Source organism: Poeciliopsis prolifica, unplaced genomic scaffold, assembly GCF_027474105.1.
Source record: "Poeciliopsis prolifica strain line A6 unplaced genomic scaffold, Auburn_PproV2 SCAFFOLD002, whole genome shotgun sequence".
Taxonomy (NCBI): Eukaryota; Metazoa; Chordata; class Actinopteri; order Cyprinodontiformes; family Poeciliidae; genus Poeciliopsis; species Poeciliopsis prolifica.
The window spans coordinates 18,969,839-18,996,859 of record NW_026562377.1 but is presented as its reverse complement, the minus strand read 5'-3'; the positions used below and the strand labels follow the sequence as shown (position 1 = coordinate 18,996,859).

At 44.5% G+C, this 27,021-nt stretch overlaps 1 protein-coding gene across 1 annotated transcript in view; it reads left to right on the top strand.

Annotated features, from left to right (window-relative positions):
* Positions 1-368: 368 nt before the first annotated feature.
* The window catches only part of fgf22 (fibroblast growth factor 22), a 55,619-nt gene continuing 28,966 nt past the window's right edge, over positions 369-27,021 (top strand). The window contains exons 1-2 of the mRNA XM_055053418.1: positions 369-420; positions 538-1,203. Coding sequence (XP_054909393.1) covers positions 837-1,203 — 367 coding nt within the window. The 5' untranslated portion in view covers positions 369-420; positions 538-836. The remainder of the gene's footprint in view (positions 421-537; positions 1,204-27,021) is intronic.

The window sequence follows — 27,021 nt, the reverse complement described above, 5'->3', positions numbered from 1 at the left end:
CTCCATCCCCCACCCCTTCTCCTTTCAACCCCCTAGACGCTGGCCCTGCCCAGGATAAAATTCACGACGGCTCAGTCAGGGCCGGCACAGGGGAGATGGCTGACTGACTGCACACAGCAGAGCATGAGGCCGGTAGCTTACTGCTTCGCTGCCCTATGCTAGCTCTCACACACACACTCACTGGCTTCTGCTCACCCTGACACACACACACACACTTTCCTCCCTCTCTCACTGTCGCAGACTCACACTGGTTCGTTCCCTCCCATACTTGCTGCCTCTCTATTTCCCTCAGTATCATACACACACACACACACAGAGTCAGTCACCGGCAACTCTCATTCAACTCTCTCTCAGCCACGGGTCAGCAGCTCAGACAGGCAACTTGTTTCTATCCAGCTGGAAAGAGCAGCGCAGCGCAAGGTGCACACACACATGCACACGCATAAAGATATACACTCATCCATTTGGACTAAACTCAAGAATTACACTTGATGTTGTTCTTGTTTATCCTTAAACATCCTTGGACTGTACCTACAGACCACTGAAGAAGACTTCAGTTCAGAGGGGCGCCAGAAGGATCAGAATCAAAGATGGACTTGAGAGAGTGGACTTCATGTCAGGAGCTGAACGCGTGATTTCAAAGCTGAAGATGACAACCCGAGAGACTTGCTTTCAACCCAAAGTGGAGACTGACAATCAGTGACATCCAGAGGATCTGTTGTGATTACCATTCCCCTCCCTTCGCTGTCCAGGACTCCCACCCTCCACACTGACATCTCTTGATCACCAGCATGCCTACAGCTTGCACAAGGTGCACCTTGGGAGCCTAACCCACCATGTGCAGATGGATGACATCCGTAGCTCATCTTTGCCCTAAACTTACCCTGAGAACAGCCACCACTGCCTCCTCCACTGGGAATGTCATCCCCCTGCCCAGTGCATCCTCCTTTGCCCTGGTATTCCTCACCCTGCTCTTGGTCACTGCTGGCAGCGGAGCCTGTCCTCCTCGAGCAGGGCATGAACCCCTTCAGGGGCTGGGGAGTGGCACCAACTGTTCGTGGACTTTGGAAAGGCACACTCGTAGTTACAATCACCTGGAAGGTGACGTCAGACTGCGACGGCTTTATTCTGCCAACAAGTTCTTCCTCTGCATTGACAAAACAGGAAAAGTGGATGGCACCAGGAGAAAAAACTATGCCGACAGTAAGTAGCTTCTGTAATTAGTGTCAGTGCGCCCTGTGACATCACTGCTTTTATGGCTGAACTTTGTGATTGATTTTATAGTTCATGGGAATCTCCAAAGGTTATATTACCAGTGAACTATTTCTGTGTGTTTGGAGCATGGGAGAGGCGTTGCTAAGTGAGAAGGGAATACCCTTGTGTGGAAATGGACTAATGGGAGAGCAGACACTGAGGAAAGACATTGAGCATTAGTTGGTGTGGTGCATTAGTGCTGAAATAAAAAGTCTCAGTGTTTCTGGCAATTAACTTGTCAGAAATGTGGTGAAAGTGCATCAGGTCTTAAGTAAGCGGGTTTAAACCACAGCATAGTGTTTTGAGAGCTATAACCCAGATTAGATTTGTAGATTACAAGTTATCCTCTAGGTAAACATCTTAATTTGAGCATGTAGGTAGGCTTATTCATAAACTTCTTCTCCAAATACATATAGTGCATCTCCCAAGTATCCCTAATGACCACGTGCTTGTAAATACTGCAAGTCATCAAATTGAATGTGCAGTTAAGATGCAACTTAAAAAAGTATGGTAACAGGTAAGTATACGGCTTTGCCAGTTTGCACTCTCTTGCCATTTTGTCTGTTGCTATATTGCATCTATAAACCATGTATAAAGATGCCATTCCATAACCAGGCATGTTGACAGACAGAGCTAAATAATAAAAAAAACAGAAGTTGTAATAGACTTTTTTTCATATTTTCTGTCATTTTGATATAGTCCACACCACGCTATCACACATCAAGCAACTGAATACATGTAACTTTTTCTCCAGTGTGACAAAAATCACTAACTGTGGCCTCAGTAACTACATTTAAATAATAAATTAAATGATTGCACTTAAATTATGAATGATTAACCTGGTTTTACCTAAATGCCCAGTCTCAAAAACTTCCTAGGCAATTAAATGTTTCAAGTTGGATTGCAGAGGTTAGTGTCATGAGTTTTTAAATTGTTGCCTTGAACAGATGATTTCAGGCTGTTTTGTTGTTGCTTTGGAGGCTAAATCCATGCTCTACTGTCAGACTGGAGACCGGAATTACAAGCAACACTTCAGCGCATATTTTGAAATCAGGGAACATATCTCCAATTGAAATGATCAGAAGTCGGCAATAATCTCTGGTCAAGTGGTTTCCTGATCCTGCAAGTACTCTCTTCAGTGAGAGGAAATCTTGACGTATGCATTGCATCTTCACCAGGGGTTCAGCTGCACTGGTCTGTGACATGCAGTGGTCACAACTGTGCTCCAAAACATCCATAACTGTCCAAGATACTGTCAGCCTCTGGTTAGCAAGATCCATTCAGTATGGCATACAGGCCAGAGGGGATGTTCAGATACTTGCCTGAAAATTGTTTTTGTGATTCAAATATGTTTATTGTTTTCAACAAGTTATTACCAACAGAGCAGCATCAGAACCATCATCAGCATGCATTTACATACAACATATTGATCAGTCAGCTAAGAGCAGTCAATGTCGATGGATGTTTACAGCGCTCAGGCCTGGGAGACTTTATTTGATTGACTTGCTTACCTCTGCTATGCACTCGTGTGTAAAGTGGAAAATGTATGCATGACTGCACCAAGTGGTCAGGAGTGCATATTGCAATCTGCCAAACGATGTGATTTCAATGTCACCATTTAAAAAATGGTCAAAGGCAAGAAATACTAACTTGACCCCTGATCTTACGTATATTTTAATATGAATACAAATAGCATCAGAAACAGGCACCCTGTTTCCATTTATTGCAATTCAAATTTTTATATAAACCAGTAGAATCTTACTAAATCTGACAGGTAATTACCCCTGATTAACCTGATCTGTTGAACACATAATTGGGTGATTGGTTTGTAGAAAACTGGTTAAGAACACTGGATGTAAAATGGTAACAAATGCCCTTACTGGTGGTATGACTTGTTCAAAAGATGACAGTCTTTCAGAGACGATTTAAATCTAAAAAATGTGAAAGTGGCCAGGATCTAACAACTCCTCTATTTGGTACAGACTGACTCAAGGACAAGACATCCCTTTTACTCATCTAATGTGTGTGTAAGCCTGGAGCGCAATCTTCAGAATATGGCTCCAGCCTCTTCTCTCCTTTGCTGGTTTGTAACCCCATTTAGCATCTTCGCATTACTGTTTTGCCACTTCCTTTTCCTATTGTGTATCAGTTTATTTAACCTGGTATGTTTGATGAAATATATGGAAAGTTTATTGTATAACTTAATATGAATTTTATATAAGTCTTGCATAAAACGCTGCTTGGAGTATTTGTAGTAGGGAATAACAACGACATGAAATGACCAGCAACCGTCCACAGTGCATCGTGTCGTTTAGCAACTTTTCCAAGAAGCTTGATTACGCATGAAGCTGTTTCTCAGTAGACATCCCATCAATGAATGTCTGTTAAAAGCTGGACAAAGCCAGATGAACTAAAACTGGCCATGATCTGACCTCCCTCTCCATTAGTCATTGGCTGACCGAATGACTGGGTAGTCTTCAGAGAGACAGTTTTTGCCTTTGACGGTAATATTTATGTATTTGGTAGTTATTACCTTTTTATACAAGTAGGTGAGTCAGACTTTTTTCCATTCAGCTACTGGGGGAAGAGCAGCTGCTGGGTCGAGCTGACGGGCCAGAGAGTCTGCTTCCACTGTTTCACCGAGCAGACTGGCAAAGACTTGTCAAGAACAGTCACCTGGCAAAGTCTTTAAAATCCGCTAGTAATTGCATAAACTTAAGCTGAGATTAATTACCCCTGTCTTAATTCTGGACCAGGTTGTGACATTACTCTTTCATCAAAGGTGACTTATGTCAGCTACTGTAGGAAATGATTCCACCTAACCATTAAACAAATTTCAAACTAAACACATTTTGGGAGAACTGTGGGCTAAAAAAACATGAAATAAAATTTTAAAAAATCGTCAGATTTAAGAGAAAATAAGAAAAGCGGTTGAGATTTTGAAACTTGCGGTTTTTCTTCCAAAAGTCATTTACTCCAACAATGTCAAAGTTAACAGGAACTCTGGTCTGTTAACATGTTATTTCTTTATATTCCTCCTCCATTATCCTTTCCTTTACTGGGAAGAACAGATTTTTCTGTGCTCACACAGAGTTAAGGGATGTTGTAGGAGCCTGAGCTGAGCACAATGCCAAACAAATGGTTGTGAAGGCTTTGCTTGAAATGTTCCAAAATGGAACTTGGAGTCAGTCTGTGGTTGTGCGTCTCTATGAGATCTGGTTTAAGACAGATAGGGAGGTTTGCAAACTCAGTAGAGATTGAAGCGTCACTGCTTTGAAGTCTTTAGCTTGCTCTCGCACTCTTGTCGACACCGCTACATTACCGTCTCACCTCCATCCCACTCAGTTTTTCCAACTCAGACTCCCAGTACCCTCTCAGGTGCAAAAACAGTTGGAATTAAAGCTGCAAGCAGCCTCGAACGGCCCTCGCAGCCAAGCGCCGCTCCGGCCTATTGTCCACCGCGGGGTACGAGCAATCGCAGTACCCCGAAGCCACCACAGAAGCTCTCACGCAGTTTTCAGCACCTCCGGCCGCACTGCGGAAGCTGTGGCTGAGTTTCCATCAATGCTTCCCACGTTCCAACACAGAAGTTGTTCCGCAGTTTCCACGCCCGTCCACCAGGCGGTACGCATCTATGCGTTCGGCGGCTATCCTTGACGATGCAAAAAAATGTGGTATAGATTCATTGCTTTAGCGAGGAAATATAGCTGGCGGATTAATGTAGGACGCGCAGTGGAGTCAAAATATATTTCAATGCTGTTGTTCTCTTTAGAGGTCAACAAAGGTCATACGTATCCAATTTGGCGTCAGTCGGATGATCCACGTGACATTTACAGCCGATCATATGCACATAGCGAAGTACTACAGTTCGTCATTTTTCATCATTTTCAGCTGTGTTTCTAAAGCACTCTATTTCATTGTTGGAGTAATACTTACTCAGAGTGGCGAATTACTGAAATGGTTTGGAAGAAGTAAGAAAACGCTACATTTACTGCATGATTTAATTCAACAAAAATTATCTGAGACATTTTTATCCTTTTAGAAATGTCATGGCAACACACTCACAAAGTTTTTCACGCCCATCCGCCCGTGGATCTGTTTATCATCGTGGAGGAACACTGACACCTACTGGCGAAATACTGATATTGTTCTTCATCCTGATTATCTGCTGTTTTCATTTGTGGAGCAATACTGACCCCAAGTGGCGAATTACTGAAATGGTTAATAAACGGCAAAAATGGGATCAAAATCTGAACTTCAATCTAAAATGGCCGACTTCCTGTGGGGTTTAGACCATGGCTCCAAGAGACTTTTTTGTAAGTCCTGACATGGTACACATGTGTACAAAGTTTCGTAATTGTAGGTTAAAGCATGGCTTGTGGCTGATCATTTTAAATTTTCTAGGGGGCGCTATAGAGAAATTGGGCCACACCCTACAAATATTGTGATGGATTCCTGTCGGGGAGTGGATGAAGATCCATCCTTGTGAGTTTGGAGCAGCTGCGCCCAAAAATGTGGAATTGAGAGCCAAACGTATGGCGATGGCGTTACAGGTCACTTCGCCACGCCGCCACGCCCACCTGCTCCATCGTAGCTGGTCGGGATTAGAATCCTCAACACCACAACATGGCTTCTGTGTCTGGGCACAGTTTCATGTTGATGAGGTCAAAGGGGTCAGATAGTGACCTTTCACAGTAAAACATTACACTTCCTGTTCTCAGGGGGCGTGGCCTAAGTGATGTCATCATTCGACCATACGGTATTGTAGGACACCCGATGATGATCAATCACAGTAACTTTGGTGCCTCTGTGAGTTTCTGTGTAGGAAATATAGCAGTTTATGTTTTTATGGCGAGTAGGTGAACTTTGACCCTGCTAACCCTCCTTCAGCATTGTCAAAAACTCACCGTTTTGATAACTTTAGATGGGACATGCCTTATGAACAGACTGACTGAGTTTGAAGCCGATCAATCGAAATCCCTAGGAGGAGTTCGATCAAATACGGAGGCTGTAAACGGCAAAAATGGGGTCAAAATCTGAACTTCAATCTAAAATGGCCGACTTCCTGTGGGTTTAGACCATGGCTCCAAGAGACTTTTTTGTAAGTCCTGACAAGGTACACATGTGTACAACATTTCGTAATTGTAGGTTAAAGCATGGCTTGGGGCTGATAATTTAAAGTTTTCTAGGGGGCGCTATAGAGAAATTAGGCCACGCCCACCAAATATTGTGATGGATTCCTGTCGGGGTGGATGAAGATCCATCCTTGTGAGGTTGGAGCAGCTGGAACAGAAACTGTGGAATTGAGAGCAAAACGTATGGCGATGGCGTTACAGGTCACTTCGCCACGCCGCCACGCCCACCTGCTCCATCGAAGCTGGTCGGGGTTGGAATCCTCAACACACCAACATGTCTTCTGTGTCTGGGCACAGTTTCATGATGAGGTCAAAGGGGTCAGATAGTGAAAGTTCACAGTAAAACATTACACTTCCTGTTCTCAGGGGCGTGGCCAAAGTGATGTCATCATTCGACCATAGGGTATTGTAGGACACCCAATGATGATCAATCATAGAAACTTTGGTGCCTCTGTGAGTTTCTGTGTAGGAGATATAGCAGTTTATTTTTTTACGGCGAGTAGGTGAACTTTGACCCCTGCTAACCCCCCTTCAGCATACTCAAAAACTCACCGTTTTGATAACTTTAGATGGGACATGCCTTTTGAACAGACTGACCAAGTTTGAAGCCGATCAATCGAAATCCCTAGGAGTTTCGATCAAATACGAAGGCTGTAAACGGCAAAAATGGCCTCAAAATTGGACCTTCAATCCAAAATGGCTGTCTTCCTGTGATACTTGCACTATGACATTAATTGTAAATTATGAGCATCCTGGGGAGCTCTACAAGTGTACCAATTTCATGTCTCTAGGATAAAGTAAGTGAATAGCAAAGGGTCCTTTGAAAATTTCTAGGTGGCGCTATTGAGCCATTTCTTGTGGGATTTTTGTGATGACCTTAAAATCAAAATTTTTAAACAGGCTTAAGGCCTCCGCCAAGTTTGGTGAGTTTTCCAATATGATAAGGCCCCCAAAAAGCCCCCCAAAGAGGTGGGAAGAAAAATAATAATAATAATTAAAGCTGCAAGCAGCCTCGAACGGCCCTCGCAGCCAAGCGCCGCTCCGGCCTATTGCCACCGCGGGTACGAGCAACCGCCGCCTCACGCCAGCCACCACAGAAGCTCTCACGCAGTTTTCAGCGCCTCCGCCCGCACCGCGGAAGCTGTTGCTCAGTTTAAACTTCTCCAACTCCGGTCCAACAGAGCCTTCTTGCTCAAAAGCGTGGTTTGGATTTGCAACTCCAAAATCCAAGCAAAATGTTGAGCATAGTCCAGTTCTGTGGCTCCAAAAAGCAGGCAAAATGTTCAGGAAAACTTCGCAGCTCCAGCTGTCCGGCTGACTGTTATTACGTAGCGTCGATCTGTTTTCTCATTGATGGAGTACCACTGCCTCCTGCTGGGGCAATACTGGTATTGCACTAGCAGTACCAGTATTTCTCCACAAGGTGCCAGTAGTACTCCATCAACACTGACCCCAGTGTGTTCTTACTTCGCTGTCATAAGTTTGCTGAATGACTTTGTTTGTATTATTTCTAGCAAAAATGAATGAATGTTTGTACTTTAACCCACAAAATAAACTTATATATATATAAAAAGTTATAATAATGTATATTTAAATAATTAATAACAACATAACCTATGGGCTGCTGTTTTCTAGGGGGCGCTATAGAGAAATTAGGCCACGCCCACCAAATATTGTGATGGATTCCTGTCGGGGAGTTAATGGGAATCCATCCTTGTGAGTTTGGAGCAGGTGGGCCCAGAAATGTGGAATTGAGAGCCAAACGTATGGCGATGGCGTTACAGGTCACTTCGCCACGCCGCCACGCCCACCTGCTCCATCGTAGCTGGTCGGGGTTGAAATCCTCAACACACCAACATGTCTTCTGTGTCTGGGCACAGTTTCATGTTGATGAGGTCAAAGGGGTGAGATAGCGACCGTTCAGAGTAAACATGACACTTCCTTTTCTCAGGGGCGTGGCCTAAGTGATGTCATCATTCGACCATAGGGTATTGTAGGACACCCGATGATGATCAATCACAGAAAGTCTGGTGCCTCTGTGAGTTTCTGTGTAGGAGATATAGCAGTTTATTTTTTTACGGCGAGTAGGTGAACTTTGACCCCTGCTAACCCCCCTTCAGCATTCTCAAAAACTCACCGTTTTGATAACTTTAGATGGGACAGCCTTATGAGCAGACTGACCGAGTTTGAAGCCGATCAATCGAAATCCCTAGGAGGAGTTCGATCAAATAGGAAGGCTGTAAACGGCAAAAATGGGATCAAAATTTGAACTTCAATCTAAATGGCTGACTTCCTCTGGGGTTTAGACCGTGGCTCCAAGACTTTTTTGTAAGTCCTGACATGGTGTACAAAGTTTCGTAGTTGTAGGTTAAAGCATGGCTTGGGGCTGATCATTTAAAATTTTCTAGGGGGCGCTATAGAGAAATTAGGCCACACCCTGCAAATATTGTGATGGATTCCTGTCGGGGAGTGGATGAAGATCCATCTTTGTGAGTTTGGAGCAGCTGCGCCCAAAAATGTGGAATTGAGAGCCAAACGTATGGCTATGGCGTTACGGGTCACTTCGCCACGCCGCCACGCCCAGCTGCTCCATCGAAGCTGGTCGGGGTTGGAATCCTCAACACACCAACATGTTTTCTGTGTCTGGGCACAGTTTCATGTTGATGAGGTCAAAGGGGTCAGATAGCGACAGTTCACAGTAAAACATGACACTTCCTGTTCTCAGGGGGCGTGGCCTAAGTGATGTCATCATTCGACCATATGGTATTGTAGGGCAGCGGATGATGATCAATCACAGTAACTTTGGTGCCTCTGTGAGTTTCTTTGTAGGAGATATAGCAGTTTATTTATTTACGGAGAGGTGAACTTTGACCCCTGCTAACCCCCCTTCAGCATACTCCAACACTCACCGTTTTGATAACTTTAGATGGGACATGCCTTATGAACAGACTGACCTAGTTTGAAGCCGGTCAATTGAAATCCGTAGGAGGATTTCGATCAAATACGGAGGCTGTAAACGGCAAAAATGTGCTCAAAATTGGACCTTCAATCCAAAATGGCCGACTTCCTGTGATATTTGCACTATGACATTAATTGTAAATTTTGAGCATCTTGGGGAGCTCTACAAGTGTACCAAATTTCATGTCTCTACGATGAAGAAAGTGAATAGCAAAGGGTCCTTTGAAAATTTCTAGGTGGCGCTATTGAGCCATTTCTTATGGGATTTTTTGCGATGACCTTAAAATACAAATTTTGAAACTCCCTTTACGGGTCTGCCAAGTTTGGTGAGTTTTTGAATATGATAAAGCCCCCAAAAAGCCAATTCATTTGGGTGGAAGAATAATAATAATTAAAGCTGCAAGCAGCCTCGAACGGCCCTCGCAGCCAAGCGCCGCTCCGGCCTATTGCCACCGCGGGGTACTAGCAACCGTCACCTCACGTCAGCCACCACAGAAGCTCTCACGCAGTTTTCAGCTCCTCCGCCCGCACCGCGGAAGCTGTTGCTCAGTTTTCCATCAACGCTGACCACGTGCTAACACAGAAGTTGTTGCGCAGTTTCCGCGCCCGTCCAACAGGCGGTACGCACTGATGCGTTCGGAGGTGCTCCTTGACGATTCAAAAAATGTGGTGCAGATTCATTGGTTTAGCGAGGAAATATAGCTGGCGGATTAATGTAGGACGCGCAGTGGAGTCAAAATATATTTCAATGCTGTTGTTCTCTTTAGAGGTCAACAAAGGTCATACGTATCCAATTTGGCGTCAGTCGGATGATCCACGTGACATTTACAGCCGATCATATGCACATAGCGAAGTACTACAGTTCGTCATTTTTCATCATTTTCAGCTGTGTTTCTAAAGCACTCTATTTCATTGTTGGAGTAATACTTACTCAGAGTGGCGAATTACTGAAATGGTTTGTAAGAAGTAAGAAAACGCTACATTTACTGCATGATTTAATTCAACAAAAATTATCTGAGACATTTCTATCCTTTTAGAAATGTCATGGCAACACACTCACAAAGTTTTCACGCCCATCCGCCCGTGGATCTGTTTATCATCGGTGGAGGAACACTGACACCTACTGGCGAAATACTGATATTGTTCTTCATCCTGATTATCTGCTGTTTCATTTGTGGAGCAATACTGACCCCAAGTGGCGAATTACTGAAATGGTTTATAAACGGCAAAAATGGGATCAAAATCTGAACTTCAATCTAAAATGGCCGTCTTCCTCTGGGGTTTAGACCATGGCTCCAAGAGACTTTTTTGTAAGTCCTGACATGGTACACATGTGTACAAAGTTTCGTAATTGTAGGTTAAAGCATGGCTTGGGGCTGATCATTTTAAATTTTCTAGGGGGCGCTATAGAGAAATTGGGCCACACCCTACAAATATTGTGATGGATTCCTGTCGGGGAGGGATGAAGATCCATCCTTGTGAGTTTGGAGCAGCTGCGCCCAAAAATGTGGAATTGAGAGCCAAACGTATGGCGATGGCGTTACAGGACACTTCGCCACGCCGCCACGCCCACCTGCTCCATCGTAGCTGGTCGGGATTAGAATCCTCAACACACCAACATGGCTTCTGTGTCTCGGCACAGTTTCATGTTGATGAGGTCAAAGGGGTCAGATAGCGACCTTTCACAGTAAAACATTACACTTCCTGTTCTCAGGGGGCGTGGCCTAAGTGATGTCATCATTCGACCATACGGTATTGTAGGACACCCGATGATGATCAATCACAGTAACTTTGGTGCCTCTGTGAGTTTCTGTGTAGGAAATATAGCAGTTTATGTTTTTATGGCGAGTAGGTGAACTTTGACCCCTGCTAACCCTCCTTCAGCATTCTCAAAAACTCACCGTTTTGATAACTTTAGATGGGACATGCCTTATGAACAGACTGACCGAGTTTGAAGCCGATCAATCGAAATCCCTAGGAGGAGTTCGATCAAATACGGAGGCTGTAAACGGCAAAAATGGGGTCAAAATCTGAACTTCAATCTAAAATGGCCGACTTCCTGTGGGGTTTAGACCATGGCTCCAAGAGACTTTTTTGTAAGTCCTGACAAGGTACACATGTGTACAACGTTTCGTAATTGTAGGTTAAAGCATGGCTTGGGGCTGATCATTTAAGTTTTCTAGGGGGCGCTATAGAGAAATTAGGCCACGCCCACCAAATATTGTGATGGATTCCTGTCGGGGAGTGGATGAAGATCCATCCTTGTGAGGTTGGAGCAGCTGGAACAGAAACTGTGGAATTGAGAGCAAAACGTATGGCGATGGCGTTACAGGTCACTTCGCCACGCCGCCACGCCCACCTGCTCCATCGAAGCTGGTCGGGGTTGGAATCCTCAACACACCAACATGTCTTCTGTGTCTGGGCACAGTTTCATGTTGATGAGGTCAAAGGGGTCATATAGTGAAAGTTCACAGTAAAACATTACACTTCCTGTTCTCAGGGGGCGTGGCCAAAGTGATGTCATCATTCGACCATAGGGTATTGTAGGACACCCAATGATGATCAATCATAGAAACTTTGGTGCCTCTGTGAGTTTCTGTGTAGGAGATATAGCAGTTTATTTTTTTACGGCGAGTAGGTGAACTTTGACCCCTGCTAACCCCCCTTCAGCATACTCAAAAACTCACCGTTTTGATAACTTTAGATGGGACATGCCTTATGAACAGACTGACCGAGTTTGAAGCCGATCAATCGAAATCCCTAGGGGATTTCGATCAAATACGAAGGCTGTAAACGGCAAAAATGGCCTCAAAATTGGACCTTCAATCCAAAATGGCTGTCTTCCTGTGATACTTGCACTATGACATTAATTGTAAATTTTGAGCGTCCTGGGGAGCTCTACAAGTGTACCAAATTTCATGTCTCTAGGATAAAGTAAGTGAATAGCAAAGGGTCCTTTGAAAATTTCTAGGTGGCGCTATTGAGCCATTTCTTGTGGGATTTTTGTGATGACCTTAAAAATCAAAATTTTTAAACAGGCTTAAGGCCTCCGCCAAGTTTGGTGAGTTTCCAATATGATAAGGCCCCCAAAAAGCCCCCCAAAGAGGTGGGAAGAAAAATAATAATAATAATAATAATAATAATAATAATAATAATAATAATAAACAGTACAGATACAGGCCTTCGCAGCGCTTAGCTGCTCGGGCCTAATAATAATAATAATTAAAGCTGCAAGCAGCCTCGAACGGCCCTCGCAGCCAAGCGCCGCTCCGGCCTATTGCCACCGCGGGGTACGAGCAACCTCCGCCTCACGCCAGCCACCACAGAAGCTGTCACGCAGTTTTTAGCGCCTCCGCCCGCACCACGGAAGCTGTTTGCTCAGTTTCCATCAACGCTGCCCATGTTCCAACACGAAGTTGTTGCGCAGTTTCCGCGCCCGTCCACCAGGCGGTATGCATTGATGCGTTCGGCGGCTATCCTTCACGATGCAAAAAATGTGGTATAGATTCATTGGTTTAGCGAGGAAATATAGCTGGCGGATTAATGTAGGGGGCGCAGTGGAGTCAAAATACATTTAAATGCTGTTTTGCTCTGTAGAGGTCAACAAAGGTCATACGTATCCAATTTGGCGCCAGTTGAATGATCCACGTGTCATTTACAGCCGATCGTATGCACATGGCGAAGTACTGCAGTTCGTCATTGTTCATCATCTTCAGCTGTGTTTCTAAAGCACTCTATTTCATTGTTGGAGTAATACTTACTCAGAGTGGCGAATAACTGAAATGGTTTGCTACATTTACTGCATGATTTAATTCAACAAAAATTATATGAGACATTTCTATCCTTTTAGAAATTTCACGGCAACGCTCTCACAAAGTTTTCATGCCCATCTGCCCGTGGATCTGTTTGTCATTGGTGGAGGAACACTGACACCTACTGGCGAAATACTGATATTGTTCTTCATCCTGTTTATCTGCTGTTTCATTTGTGGAGCAATACTGACCCCAAGTGGCGAATTACTGAAATGGTTTATAAACACCAAAAATAGGATCAAAATCTGAACTTCAATCTAAAATGGCCGACTTCCTCTGGGGTTTAGACCATGGCTCCAAGAGACTTTTTTGTAAGTCCTGACATGGTACACACGTGTACAAAGTTTCGTAATTGTAGACTAAAGCATGGCTTGGGGCTGATCATTTAAAATTTTCTAGGGGGCGCTATAGAGAAATTAGGCCACGCCCACCAAATATTGTGATGGATTCCTGTCGGGGAGTTGATGGGAATCCATCCTTGTGAGTTTGGAGCAGCTGGGCCCGAAATTGTGGAATTGAGAGCCAAACGTATGGCGATGGCGTTACAGCTCACTTCGCCACGCCGCCACGCCCACCTGCTCCATCGTAGCTGGTCGGGGTTGGAATTCTTAACACACCAACATGTCTTCGGTGTCTGGTCACAGTTTCATGTTGATGAGGTCAAAAGGTTCAGATAGCGACCGTTCACAGTAAAACATGACACTTCCTGTTCTCAGGGGGCGTGGCCTAAGTGATGTCATCATTCGACCATAGGATGTTGTAGGACACCCGATGATGATCAATCACAGAAACTTTGGTGCCTCTGTGAGTTTCTGTGTAGGAGATATAGCAGTTTATTTTTTTATGGCGAGTAGGTGAACTTTGACCCCTGCTAACCCCCCTTCAGCATACTCAAAAACTCACCGTTTTGATAACTTTAGATGGGACATGCCTTATGAACAGACTGACCGAGTTTGAAGCCGATCAATCGAAATCCCTAGGAGGAGTTTGATCAAATACGAAGGCTGCAAACTGCAAAAATGGGTCAAAAACCGAACTTGAATCCAAAATGGCCGACTTCCTGTGGGGTTTATACCATGGCTCCAAGAGACTTTTTTGTAAGTCCTGACAAGGTACACACGTGTACAAAGTTTCGTAATTGTAGGTTAAAGCATGGCTTGGGGCTCATCATTTAAAGTTTTCTAGGGGGCGCTATAGAGAAATTAGGCCACGCCCACCAAATATTGTGATGGATTCCTGTCCGGGAGTAGATGAGGGTCCATCATTGGGAATTTGGAGCAGCTGGGCCCGAAAATGTGGAATTGAGAGCCAAACGTATGGCGATGGCGTTACAGGTCACTTCGCCACGCCGCCACGCCCACCTGCTGCATTGAAGCTGGTCGGGGTTGGAATCCTCAATACACCAACATGTCTTCTGTGTCTGGGCACAGTTTCATGTTGATGAGGTCAAAGGGGTCAGATAGCGACCATTGACAGTAAAACATGACACTTCCTGTTCTCAGGGGGCGTGGCCTAAGTGATGTCATCATTCGACCATATGGTATTGTAGGGCAACAGATGATGATCAATCACAGTAACTTTGGTGCCTCTGTGAGTTTCTGTGTAGGAGATATAGCAGTTTATTTTTTTACGGCGAGTAGGTGAACTTTGACCCCTGCTAACCCCCCTTCAGCATACTCAAAAACTCACCGTTTTGATAACTTTAGATGGGACATGCCTTATGAACAGACTGACCGAGTTTGAAGCCGGTCAATGGAAATCCCTAGGAGGAGTTCGATCAAATACGGAGGCTGTAAACGGCAAAAATGGGCTCAAAATTGGACCTTCAATCCAAAATGGCCGACTTCCTGTGATACTTGCACTATGACATTAATTGTAAATTTTGAGCGTCCTGGGGAGCTCTACAAGTGTACCAAATTTCATGTCTCTAGGATAAAGTAAGTGAATAGCAAAGGGTCCTTTGAAAATTTCTAGGTGGCGCTATTGAGCCATTTCTTATGGGATTTTTGCAATGACCTTAAAATACAAAATTTTGAAACTCCCTTTACGCGTCCGCCAAGTTTGGTGAGTTTTTGAATATGATAAAGCCCTCAAAAAGCCAATTCATTTGGGTGGAAGAATAATAATAATAATAATAATAATAAGAAACAGTAGGAAAACAATAGGCCTTCGCAGCGCTTAGCTGCTCGGGCCTAATAATAAGAAACAGTACAGAAACAATAGGCCTTCGCAGCGCTTAGCTGCTCGGGCCTAATTAAAGCTGCAAGCAGCCTCGAACGGCCCTCGCAGCCAAGCGCCGCTCCGGCCTGTTGTCCACCGCGGGGTACGAGCAACCGCCGCCTCACGCCAGCCACCACAGAAGCTCTCACGCAGTTTTCAGCTCCTCCGCCCGCACCGCAGAAGCTGTTGCTCAGTTTCCATCAACGCTGGCCACGTGCTAAGACAGAAGTTGTTGCGCAGTTTCCGCGCCCGTCCACCAGGCGGTACGCACTGATGCGTTCGGATTCGCTCCTTGACGATGCAAAAAATGTGGTGCAGATTCATTGGTTTAGCGAGGAAATATAGCTGGCGGATTAATGTAGGACGCGCAGTGGAGTCAAAATATATTTCAATGCTGTTGTTCTTTTTAGAGGTCAACAAAGGTCATACGTATCCAATTTGGCGTCAGTCGGATGATCCACGTGTCATTTACAGCCGATCGTATGCACATGGCGAAGTACTACAGTTCGTCATTTTTCATCATTTTCAGCTGTGTTTCTAAAGCACTCTATTTCATTGTTGGAGTAATACTTACTCAGAGTGGCGAATTACTGAAATGGTTTGGAAGAAGTAAGAAAACGCTACATTTACTGCATGATTTAATTCAACAAAAATTATCTGAGACATTTCTATCCTTTTAGAAATTTCATGGCAACGCTCTCACAAAGTTTTCGCGCCCATCCGCCCGTGGATCTGTTTGTCATTGGTGGAGGAACACTGACACCTACTGGCGAAATACTGATATTGTTCTTCATCCTGTTATCTGCTGTTTCATTTGTGGAGCAATACTGACCCCAAGTGGCGAATTACTGAAAATGGTTTATAAACGCCAAAAATGGGATCAAAATCTGAACTTCAATCTAAAATGGCCGACTTCCTCTGGGGTTTAGACCATGGGTCCAAGAGACTTTTTTGTAAGTCCTGACATGGTACACATGTGTACAAAGTTTCGTAATTGTAGGTTAAAGCATGGCTTGGGGCTGATCATTTAAAATTTTCTAGGGGGCGCTATAGAGAAATTAGGCCACACCCTACAAATATTGTGATGGATTCCTGTCGGGGAGTGGATGAAGATCCATCCTTGTGAGTTTGGAGCAGCTGCGCCCAAAAATGTGGAATTGAGAGCCAAACGTATGGCGATGGCGTTACAGGACACTTCGCCACGCCGCCACGCCCCACCTGCTCCATCGTAGCTGGTCGGGATTAGAATCCTCAACACACCAACATGGCTTCTGTGTCTGGGCACAGTTTCATGTTGATGAGGTCAAAGGGGTCAGATAGCGACCCTTTCACAGTAAAACATTACACTTCCTGTTCTCAGGGGGCGTGGCCTAAGTGATGTCATCATTCGACCATATGGTATTGTAGGACACCCGATGATGATCAATCACAGTAACTTTGGTGCCTCTGTGAGTTTCTGTGTAGGAAATATAGCAGTTTATGTTTTTATGGCGAGTAGGTGAACTTTGACCCCTGCTAACCCCTCCTTCAGCATTCTCAAAAACTCACCGTTTTGATAACTTTAGATGGGACATGCCTTATGAACAGACTGACCGAGTTTGAAGCCGATCATCGAAATCCCTAGGAGGAGTTCGATCAAATACGGAGGCTGTAAACGGCAAAAATGGGGTCAAAATCTGAACTTCAATCTAAAATGGCTGACTTCCTGTGGGGATTAGACCATGGCTCCAAGAGACTTTTTTGTAAGTCCTGACAAGGTACACATGTCTACAACGTTTCGTAATTGTAGGTTAAAGCATGGCTTGGGCTGATCATTTAAAGTTTTCTAGGGGCGCTATAGAGAAATTAGGCCACGCCCACCAAATATTGTGATGGATTCCTGTCGGGGAGTGGATGAAGATCCATCCTTGTGAGGTTGGAGCAGCTGGAACGAAACTGTGGAATTGAGAGCAAAACGTATGGCGATGGCGTTACAGGTCACTTCGCCACGCCGCCACGCCCACCTGCTCCATCGAATCTGGTCGGGGTTGGAATCCTCAATACACCAACATGTCTTCTGTGTCTGGGCACAGTTTCATGTTGATGAGGTCAAAGGGGTCAGATAGCGACAGTCCACAGTAAAACATTACACTTCCTGTTCTCATGGGGCGTGGCCTAAGTGATGTCATCCTTCGACCATAGGGTATTGTAGGACACCCGATGATGATCAATCACAGAAACTTTGGTGCCTCTGTGAGTTTCTGTGTAGGAGATATAGCAGTTTATGTTTTATGGCGAGTAGGTGAACTTTGACCCCTGCTTACCCCCCTTCAGCATACTCAAAAACTCACCGTTTTGATAACTTTAGATGGGACATGCCTTATGAACAGACTGACCGAGTTTAAAGCCGATCAATCGAAATCCCTAGGAGGAGTTCGATCAAATACGAAGGCTGTAAACGGCAAAAATGGCCTCAAAATTGGACCTTCAATCCAAAATGGCTGTCTTCCTGTGATACTTGCACTATGACATTAATTGTAAATTTTGAGCGTCCTGGGGAGCTCTACAAGTGTACCAAATTTCATGTCTAGGATAAAGTAAGTGAATAGCAAAGGGTCCTTTGAAATTTCTAGTGGCGCTATTGAGCCATTTCTTGTGGGATTTTTGTGATGACCTTAAAATCAAAATTTTTAAAACAGGCTTAAGGCCTCCGCCAAGTTTGGTGAGTTTTCCAATATGATAAGGCCCCCAAAAAGCCCCCCCAAAGAGGTGGGAAGAAAAATAATAATAATAATTAAAGCTGCAAGCAGCCTCGAACGGCCCTCGCAGCCAAGCGCCGCTCCGGCCTATTGCCACCGCGGGGTACTAGCAACCGCGCCTCACGCCAGCCACCACAGAAGCTCTCACGCAGTTTCAGCTCTTCCGCCCGCATCGCGGAAGCTGTTTGCTCAGTTTCCATCAACGCTGGCCACCTGCTAACACAGAAGTTGTTGCACAGTTTCCGCGCCCGTCCACCAGGCGGTACGCACTGATGCGTTCGGAGGCGCTCCTTGACGATGCAAAAAATGTGGTGCAGGTTTAGCGAGGAAATATAGCTGGCGGATTAATGTAGGACACGCAGTGGAGTCAAAATATATTTCAATGCTGTCGTTCTCTTTAGAGGTCAACAAAGGTCATACGTATCCAATTTGTCGTCAGTCGGATGATCCACGTGTCATTTACAGCCGATCATATGCACATGGCGAAGTACTACTGTTCGTCATTTTCATCATTTTCAGCTGTGTTTCTAAAGCACTCTAATGCATTGTTGGAGTAATACTTACTCAGAGTGGCGAATTACTGAAATGGTTTGTAAGAAGTAAGAAACGTTACATTTACTGCATGATTTAATTCAAACAAAATTATCTGAGACATTTCTATCCTTTTAGAAATTTCATGGCAACGCTCTCACAAAGTTTTCACGCCATCCCGCCCGTGGATCTGTTTCTCATTGGTGGAGGAACACTGACACCTACTGGCGAAATACTGATATTGTTTTCTCATCTTGTTTTCTGCTGTTTCATTTGTGGAGCAATACTGACCCCAAGTGGCGAATTACTGAAATGGTTTATAAACGCCAAAAATGGGATCAAAATTGAACTTCAATCTAAAATGGCCGACTTCCTCTGGGGTTTAGACCATGGCTCCAAGAGACTTTTTTGTAAGTCCTGACATGGTACACATGTGTACAAAGTTTCGTAATTGTAGGTTAAAGCATGGCTTGGGGCTGATCATTTAAAATTTTCTAGGGGGCTCTATAGAGAAATTAGGCACACCCTACAAATATTGTGATGGATTCCTGTCGGGGAGAGGATGAAGATCCATCCTTGTGAGTTTGGAGCAGCTGGGCCCAAAAATGTGGAATTGAGAGCCAAACGTATGGCGATGGCGTTACAGGTCACTTCGCCACGGCGCCACGCCCAGCTGCTCCATCAAAGCTGGTCTGGGTTGGAATCGTCAAACACACCAACATGTCTTCTGTGTCTGGGCACAGTTTCATGTTGATGAGGTCAAAGGGGTCAGATAGCGACCATTCAGAGTAAAACATGACACTTCCTTTTCTCAGGGGCGTGGCCTAAGTGATGTCATCATTCGACCATAGGGTATTGTAGGACACCCGATGATGATCAATCCCAGAAACTTTGGTGCCTCTGTGAGTTTCTGTGTAGGAGATATAGCAGTTTATTTTTTTACGGCGAGTAGGTGAACTTTGACCCCTGCTAACCCCAGTTCAGCATTCTCAAAACTCACCGTTTTGATAACTTTAGATGGGACATGCCTTATGAACAGACTGACCGAGTTTGAAGCGGATCAATCGAAATCTCTAGGAGGAGTTCGATCAAATAGGAAGGCTGTAAATGGCAAAAATGGGGTCAAAATCTGAACTTCAATCCAAAATGGCCGACTTCCTGTGGGGTTTAGACCATGGCTCCAAGAGACTTTCTTTTAAGTCCTGACATGATACAAATGTGTACAAAGTTTCGTAATTGTAGGTTAAAGCATGGCTTGGGGCTGATCATTTAAAGTTTTCTAGGGGGCGCTATAGAAAAATTAGGCCACGCCCACCAAATATTGTGATGGATTCCTGTAGGGAGTAGATGAGGGACCATCCTTGAGTTTGGAGCAGCTGGGCCTGAAAATGTGGAATTGAGAGCAAAACGTATGGCGATGGCGTTACAGGTCACTTCGCCACGCCGCCACGCCCATCTGCTCCATCAAAGCTGGTCGGGGTTGGAATCCTCAACACACCAACATGTTCTCTGTGCCTTGGCACAGTTTCATTGATGAGGTCAAAGGGGTCAGATAGCGACCGTTCTCAGTAAACATTACACTTCCTGTTGTCAGGGGGCGTGGCCTAAGTGATGTCATCATTCGACCATAGGGTATTGTAGGACACCCGATGATGATCAATCACAGAAACTTTGGTGCCTCTGTGAGTTTCTGTGTAGGAGATATAGCAGTTTATTTTTTATGGGGAGTAGGTGAACTTTGACCCCTGCTAACCCCCCTTCAGCATACTCAAAAACTCACCGTTTTGATAACTTTAGATGGGACATGCCTTATGAACAGACTGACGGAGTTTGAAGCCCATCAATCGAAATCCCTAGGAGGAGTTTGATCAAATACGAAGGCTGTAAACGGCAAAAAATGGGTCAAAATCCAAACAATCCAAAATGGCTGACTTCCTGTGGGGTTTAGACAATGGCTCCAAGAGACTTTTTTGTAAGTCCTGACAAGGTACACACGTGTACAAAGTTTCGTATTGTAGGTTAAAGCATGGCTTGGGGCTGATCATTTAAAGTGTTCTAGGGGGCGCTATAGAGAAATTATGCCACACCCACCAAATATTGTGATGGATTCCTGTCGGGGAGTGGAGGAGGATCCATCTTTGTGAAATTGGAGCAGCAGGGCCCAAAAATGTGGAATTGAGAGCCAAACGTATGGCGATGGCGTTACAGGTCACTTCGCCACGCCGCCACGCCCACCTAGTCCATCGAAGCTGGTCAGGGTTGGAATCCTCAATACACCAACATGTTTTTTGTGTCTGGGCACAGTTTCATGTTGATGAGGTCAAAGGGGTCAGATAGCGACAGTTCACAGTAAAACATGACACTTCCTGTTCTCAGGGGGCGTGGCCTAAGTGATGTCATCATTCGACCATAGGGTATTGTAGGGCAGCCGATGATGATCAATCACAGTAACTTTGGTGCCTCTGTGAGTTTCTGTGTAGGAGATATAGCAGATTATTTTTTTACGGCGAGTAGGTGAACTTTGACCCCTGCTAACCCCTTCAGCATACTCAAAAACTCACCGTTTTGATAACTTTAGATGGGACATGCCTTATGAACAGACTGACCGAGTTTGAAGCCGGTCAATGGAAATCCCTAGGAGGAGTTCGATCAAATACGGAGGCTGTAAACGGCAAAAATGGCTCAAAATTGGACCTTCAATCCAAAATGGCCGACTTCCTGTGATACTTGCACTATGACATTAATTGTAAATTTTGAGCATCTTGGGGAGCTCTACAAGTGTACCAAATTTCATGTCTTTACGATGAAGTAAGTGAATAGCAAAGGGTCCTTTGAAATTTCTAGGTGGCGCTATTGAGCCATTTCTTGTGGAATTTATGCGACGACTTTAAAATACGTAAATTTGAAACAGGCTTAAGGCCTCCGCCAAGTTTGGTGAGTTTTTGAATATGATAAAGCCCCCAAAAAGCCAATTCATTTGGAGGGAGAATAATAATAATAAGAAACAGTAGGAAAACAATAGGCCTTCGCAGCGCTTAGCTGCTCGGGCCTAATTAAAGCTGCAAGCAGCCTCGAACGGCCCTCGCAGCCAAGCGCCGCTCCGGCCTATTGCCACCGCGGGGTACGAGCAACCGTCGCCTCACGTCAGCCACCACAGAAGCTCTCACGCAGTTTTCATCTCCTCCGCCCGCACCGCGGAAGCTGTTGCTCAGATTCCATCAACGCTGGCCACGTGCTAACACAGAAGTTGTTGCGCAGTTTCCGCGCCCGTCCACCAGGCAGTACGCACTGATGCGTTTGGAGGCGCTCCTTGACGATGCAAAAAATGTGGTGCAGATTCATTGGTTTAGCGAGTAAATATAGCTGGCGGATTAATGTAGGACGCGCAGTGGAGTCAAAATATATTTCAATGCTGTTGTTCTCTTTAGAGGTCAACAAAGGTCATACGTATCCAATTTGGCGTCAGTCGGATGATCCACGTGTCATTTACAGCAGATCATATGCACATGGCGAAGTACTACAGTTCGTCATTTTTCATCATTTTCAGCTGTGTTTCTAAGCACTCTATTTCATTGTTGGAGTAATACTTACTCAGAGTGGCGAATTACTGAAATGGTTTGTAAGAAGTAAGAAAACGCTACATTTACTGCATGATTTAATTCAACAAAAATTATCTGAGACATTTCTATACTTTTAGAAATCTCATGGCAACGCTCTCACAAAGTTTTCACGCCCATCCGCCCGTGGATCTGTTTGTCATTGGCGGAGGAACACTGACAACTACTGGCGAAATACTGATATTGTTCTTCATCCTGTTTATCTGCTGTTTCATTTGTGGAGCAATACTGACCCCATGTGGAGAATTACTGAAATGGTTTATAAACGCCAAAAATGGGATCAAAATCTGAACTTCAATCTAAAATGGCCGACTTCCTCTGGGGTTTAGACCATGGCTCCAAGAGACTTTTTTGTAAGTCCTGACATGGTACACACGTGTACAAAGTTTCGTAATTGTAGGTTAAAGCATGGCTTGGGGCTGATCATTTAAAATTTTCTAGGGGGGCTATAGAGAAATTAGGCCACACCCTACAAATATTGTGATGGATTCCTGTCGGGGAGTGGATGAAGATCCATCCTTGTGAGTTTGGAGCAGCTGTGCCCAAAAATGTGGAATTGAGAGCCAAACGTATGGCGATGGCGTTACAGGTCACTTCGCCACGCCGCCACGCCTAGCTGCTCCATCGAAGCTGGTCGGGGTTGGAATCCTCAACACACCAACATGTCTTCTGTGTCTGGGCACAGTTCATGTTGATGAGGTCAAAGGGGTCAGATAGCCACCGTTCAGAGTAAAACATTACACTTCCTTTTCTCAGGGGGCGTGGCCTAAGTGATGTCATCATTCGACATAGGGTATTGTAGGACACCCGATGATGATCAATCCCAGAAACTTTGGTGTCTCTGTGAGTTTCTGTGTAGGAGATATAGCAGTTATTTTTTTACGGCGAGTAGGTGAACTTTGACCCCTGCTAACCCCCCTTCAGCATTCTCAAAAACTCACAGTTTTGATAACTTTAGATGGGACATGCCTTATGAGCAGACTGACCGAGTTGAAGCCGATCAATCGAAATCTCTAGGAGGAGTTCGATCAAATAGGAAGGCTGTAAACGGCAAAAATGGGGTCAAAATCTGAACTTCAATCCAAAATGGCCGACTTCCTGTGGGGTTTAGACCATGGCTCCAAGAGACTTTCTTTTAAGTCCTGACATGATACAAATGTGTACAAAGTTTCGTAATTGTAGGTTAAAGCATGGCTTGGGGCTGATCATTTAAAATTTTCTAGGGGGCGCTATAGAAAAATTAGGCCACGCCCACCAAATATTGTTATGGATTCCTGTCGGGGAGTAGATGAGGGACCATCCTTGTGAGTTTGGAGCAGCTGGGCCTGAAAATGTGGAATTGAGAGCCAAATGTATGGCGATGGCGTTACAGGTCACTTCGCCACGCCGCCACGCCCATCTGCTCCATCGAAGCTGGTCGGGGTTGGAATCCTCAATACACCAACATGTTCTCTGTGTCTTGGCACATTTTCATGTTGATGAGGTCAAAGGGGTCAGATAGCGACCGTTCTCAGTAAAACATGACACTTCCTGTTCTCAGGGGCGTGGTCTAAGTGATGTCATCATTCGACCACAGGGTATTGTAGGGCAGCCAATGATGATTAATCACAGTAACTCTGGTGCCTCTGTGAGTTTCTGTGTAGGAGATAGCAGTTTATGTTTTTATGGCGAGTAGGTGAACTTTGACCCTGCTAAACCCCCTTCAGCATACTCAAAAACTCACAGTTTTGATAACTTTAGATGGGACATGCCTTATGAACAGACTGACCGAATTTGAAGCCGATCAATCGAAATCCCTAGGAGGAGTTCGATCAAATACGAAGGCTGTAAACGGCAAAAATGGCCTCAAAATTGGACCTTCAATCCAAAATGGCCGACTTCCTGTGATACGTGCACTATGACATTAATTGTAAATTTTGAGCGTCCTGGGGAGCTCTACAAGTGTACCAAATTTCATGTCTCTAGGATAAAGTAAGTGAATAGCAAAGGGTCCTTTGAAAATTTCTAGGTGGCGCTATTGAGCCATTTCTTATGGGATTTTTGCAATGACCTTAAAATACAAAATTTTGAAACTCCCTTTACGCGTCCGCCAAGTTTGGTGAGTTTTTGAATATGATAAAGCCCCCAAAAAGGCCCCTCTTTAGGGGGGCAGAATAATAAGAAGAAACAGTAGGAAAACAATAGGCCTTCGCAGCGCTTAGCTGCTCGGGCCTAATTAAAGCTGCAAGCAGCCTCGAGCGGCCCTCGCAGCCAAGCGCCGCTCCGGCCTATTGCCACCGCAGGGTACTAGCAACCGCCGCCCGACGCCAGCCACCACAGATACTTCAGCACCTTTCCTCCGCCCGCACCGCGGAAACTGTTGCTCCGTTTCCATCAACGCCCACGTTCTAACACAGAAGTCGTTGCGCGGTTTCCGCGCCCGTCCACCAGGCGGTACGCATCGATGCGTTCGGCGGCACTTCCTGACGACGCACAAAAAATGTGGTGCAGATTCGTTGATATAGCGAGGAGATATAGCTGGCGTATTAATGTAGTTGGCGCAGTGGAGTCAAAATACATTTCAATGTTGTTGGGGTGTTTAGAGGTCAACAAAGGTCAAACATATCCAATTTGGCGCCAGTCGGATGATCAACGTATCATTTAGAGCCTATCATATGCACATGGTGAAGAACTGCAGTTCGCCATTTCTACACCCCAATGCGGTTTGGTCAGCAGCCAGCATTCACAGAGTTCATCATCTTGTCGTTTTAAGTCAGTATTCACATGATGAAACCCATATATATGATAGAATAACAGTAAAACTCACAGGAGAAAAAACTGGTGATTGCCTTTGAAAGTGGGCGGGGCTAGGGTGATTTCATCAAGTGACCATGGAAATGTGTTCAGGATTGTTCTATAGAGAAACACAGGAAGTGTGATGCAGCTGTGATCTTGCATTTGGAAGTTTTTTAATGTTTATGTTTCATGGCAAATAGTGAAAGTTTTACACTAAGCCACACCCACATGCTTTGATGTTAACTGCAACTGAGATCTAAATGCAGTGCAACTTTAACATTTTTCTAAAATGAGTCAGGAAAATGGTAAAGGTTAAGATGTATCAGTTTAATAAACCCTTCTGATCAGTAATAAACCAAGGGCAATGCACATTGAGAGCACAGTTAACTTTCAGTACATTAGAACAAAAGCACAGGTTTAATCTCTCTCAATAATTAGGTATTAATCACAGCAAGTGGTCCAAGTAAATATTACAACCCCAATGTATCAGTCTTAAGAACCCAGAACGTTGTAAGATTGTCGCTCCCAACAATCGTAACCGATCATCCTGTAGTGTGTGGTGTGTTACGACTGATCGAGTTCAGTCGGTGGAACGTCGGGACCGCTTTGATCTAAAATCGGGGATATTGACTGTCTTTAATCATCTTTGCTCATTCATCCAATCTCTGTGGTGTTCCTCCGACTTTTTTTTTATCTTTTAATGAAAGATAATTATAAAATTATTGCACAGAGTACATCTGGTTGAGAAGCACATTCCAATCTTTGGTTGAAATGGCGCATTTGATTTTATTCTGCAGTCATAATACAATTTTAAACAATATAATAAGTTTCAATGAAAGGAGCTGGAATAGGCTACGTTAAGCTTTCGCGGTCAGTTGGGGAGAAAGGATAACTCCCATTTGATTTTCTAAAAACATTGAAAACAGTATTTTTTATGAAAAAAAAAAACTCACCTCCATGTTGCGATGCAACAAATATAATCCTTGCTTACGATATCTCCAGTTCTTAATCCAAGGCTTTGATTTTTGGTTACGTCTTTTTTGGGTTAAAATAAGTCCGCAAACTAAAGTTACCAATTCAACGTCGTTGTCCGTGTTTGTTTGTTTACTCCAAATTCAGCTGTGGTAGTGCAGAATTTTAATTTGAAGGTATTTCGTAGCTGGTATTAGAATGTGTTCGAGTGAAACCTCACACTCTTAGAACGAACCCGTTACACCTACGATTTTAAATAGGCTAGTGTGTGTTTCTCTCACGTTTTCAGAATTGGCCGACTTTTCTAAAATCGTGTAGTGTGAACTGAGCTTCACTCACCGCATTTCCAGTTACCACTTTTAAGACGAACGGCAATAAAAACTCCTCTCCAACAGACCGTTCCGGCTCATGAGCGTCATTCGGGTCTGCAGCTCCAAAACCGAAGCAAACGTTAGCGTGGTCCGGTTCTGTGGCTCCATAAACCAGGCATAATGTTCAGGAAAACTTAGCTGCTCCAACAGTTTAGCAAAAAAAAGTACAGTCCACAGCGTAATGCGCCGAACCCAACCATCTACGGTCTCCTGCCGACTGCCAGTACTTACAGTAAGTATTAGCACAGCTTCAGAACGTGCAGTCCTTCTCAACCAAACAAATTGCTTAAATTTGTTTTTGCCCTTGACTGGCCATTAAGGCAGAGACGAGGGAAATGATGCATTTACTTGCGGTAGGAAATAACAGTCATTAACAAAACGCTACATTTACTCCGTGTTTTAAGCCAACAAAAATTATCTTAGGGCTTACATATAACATTTCAGGTTAAATGTAATCGCTGTCCTTTTGAAAATCTCACGGCAGACGCGCTGGAAACGTTTTCACGGCCGTCCGAAAAAAACCGAACTTGATTGTTTTCTCATTGATGGAGTACCAGTGACTCCTGCTGGCGCAATAATGGTATTGCGCCAGCAGTACCAGTATTGCGCCACCAGGGGCCAGTCGTACTCCATCAACA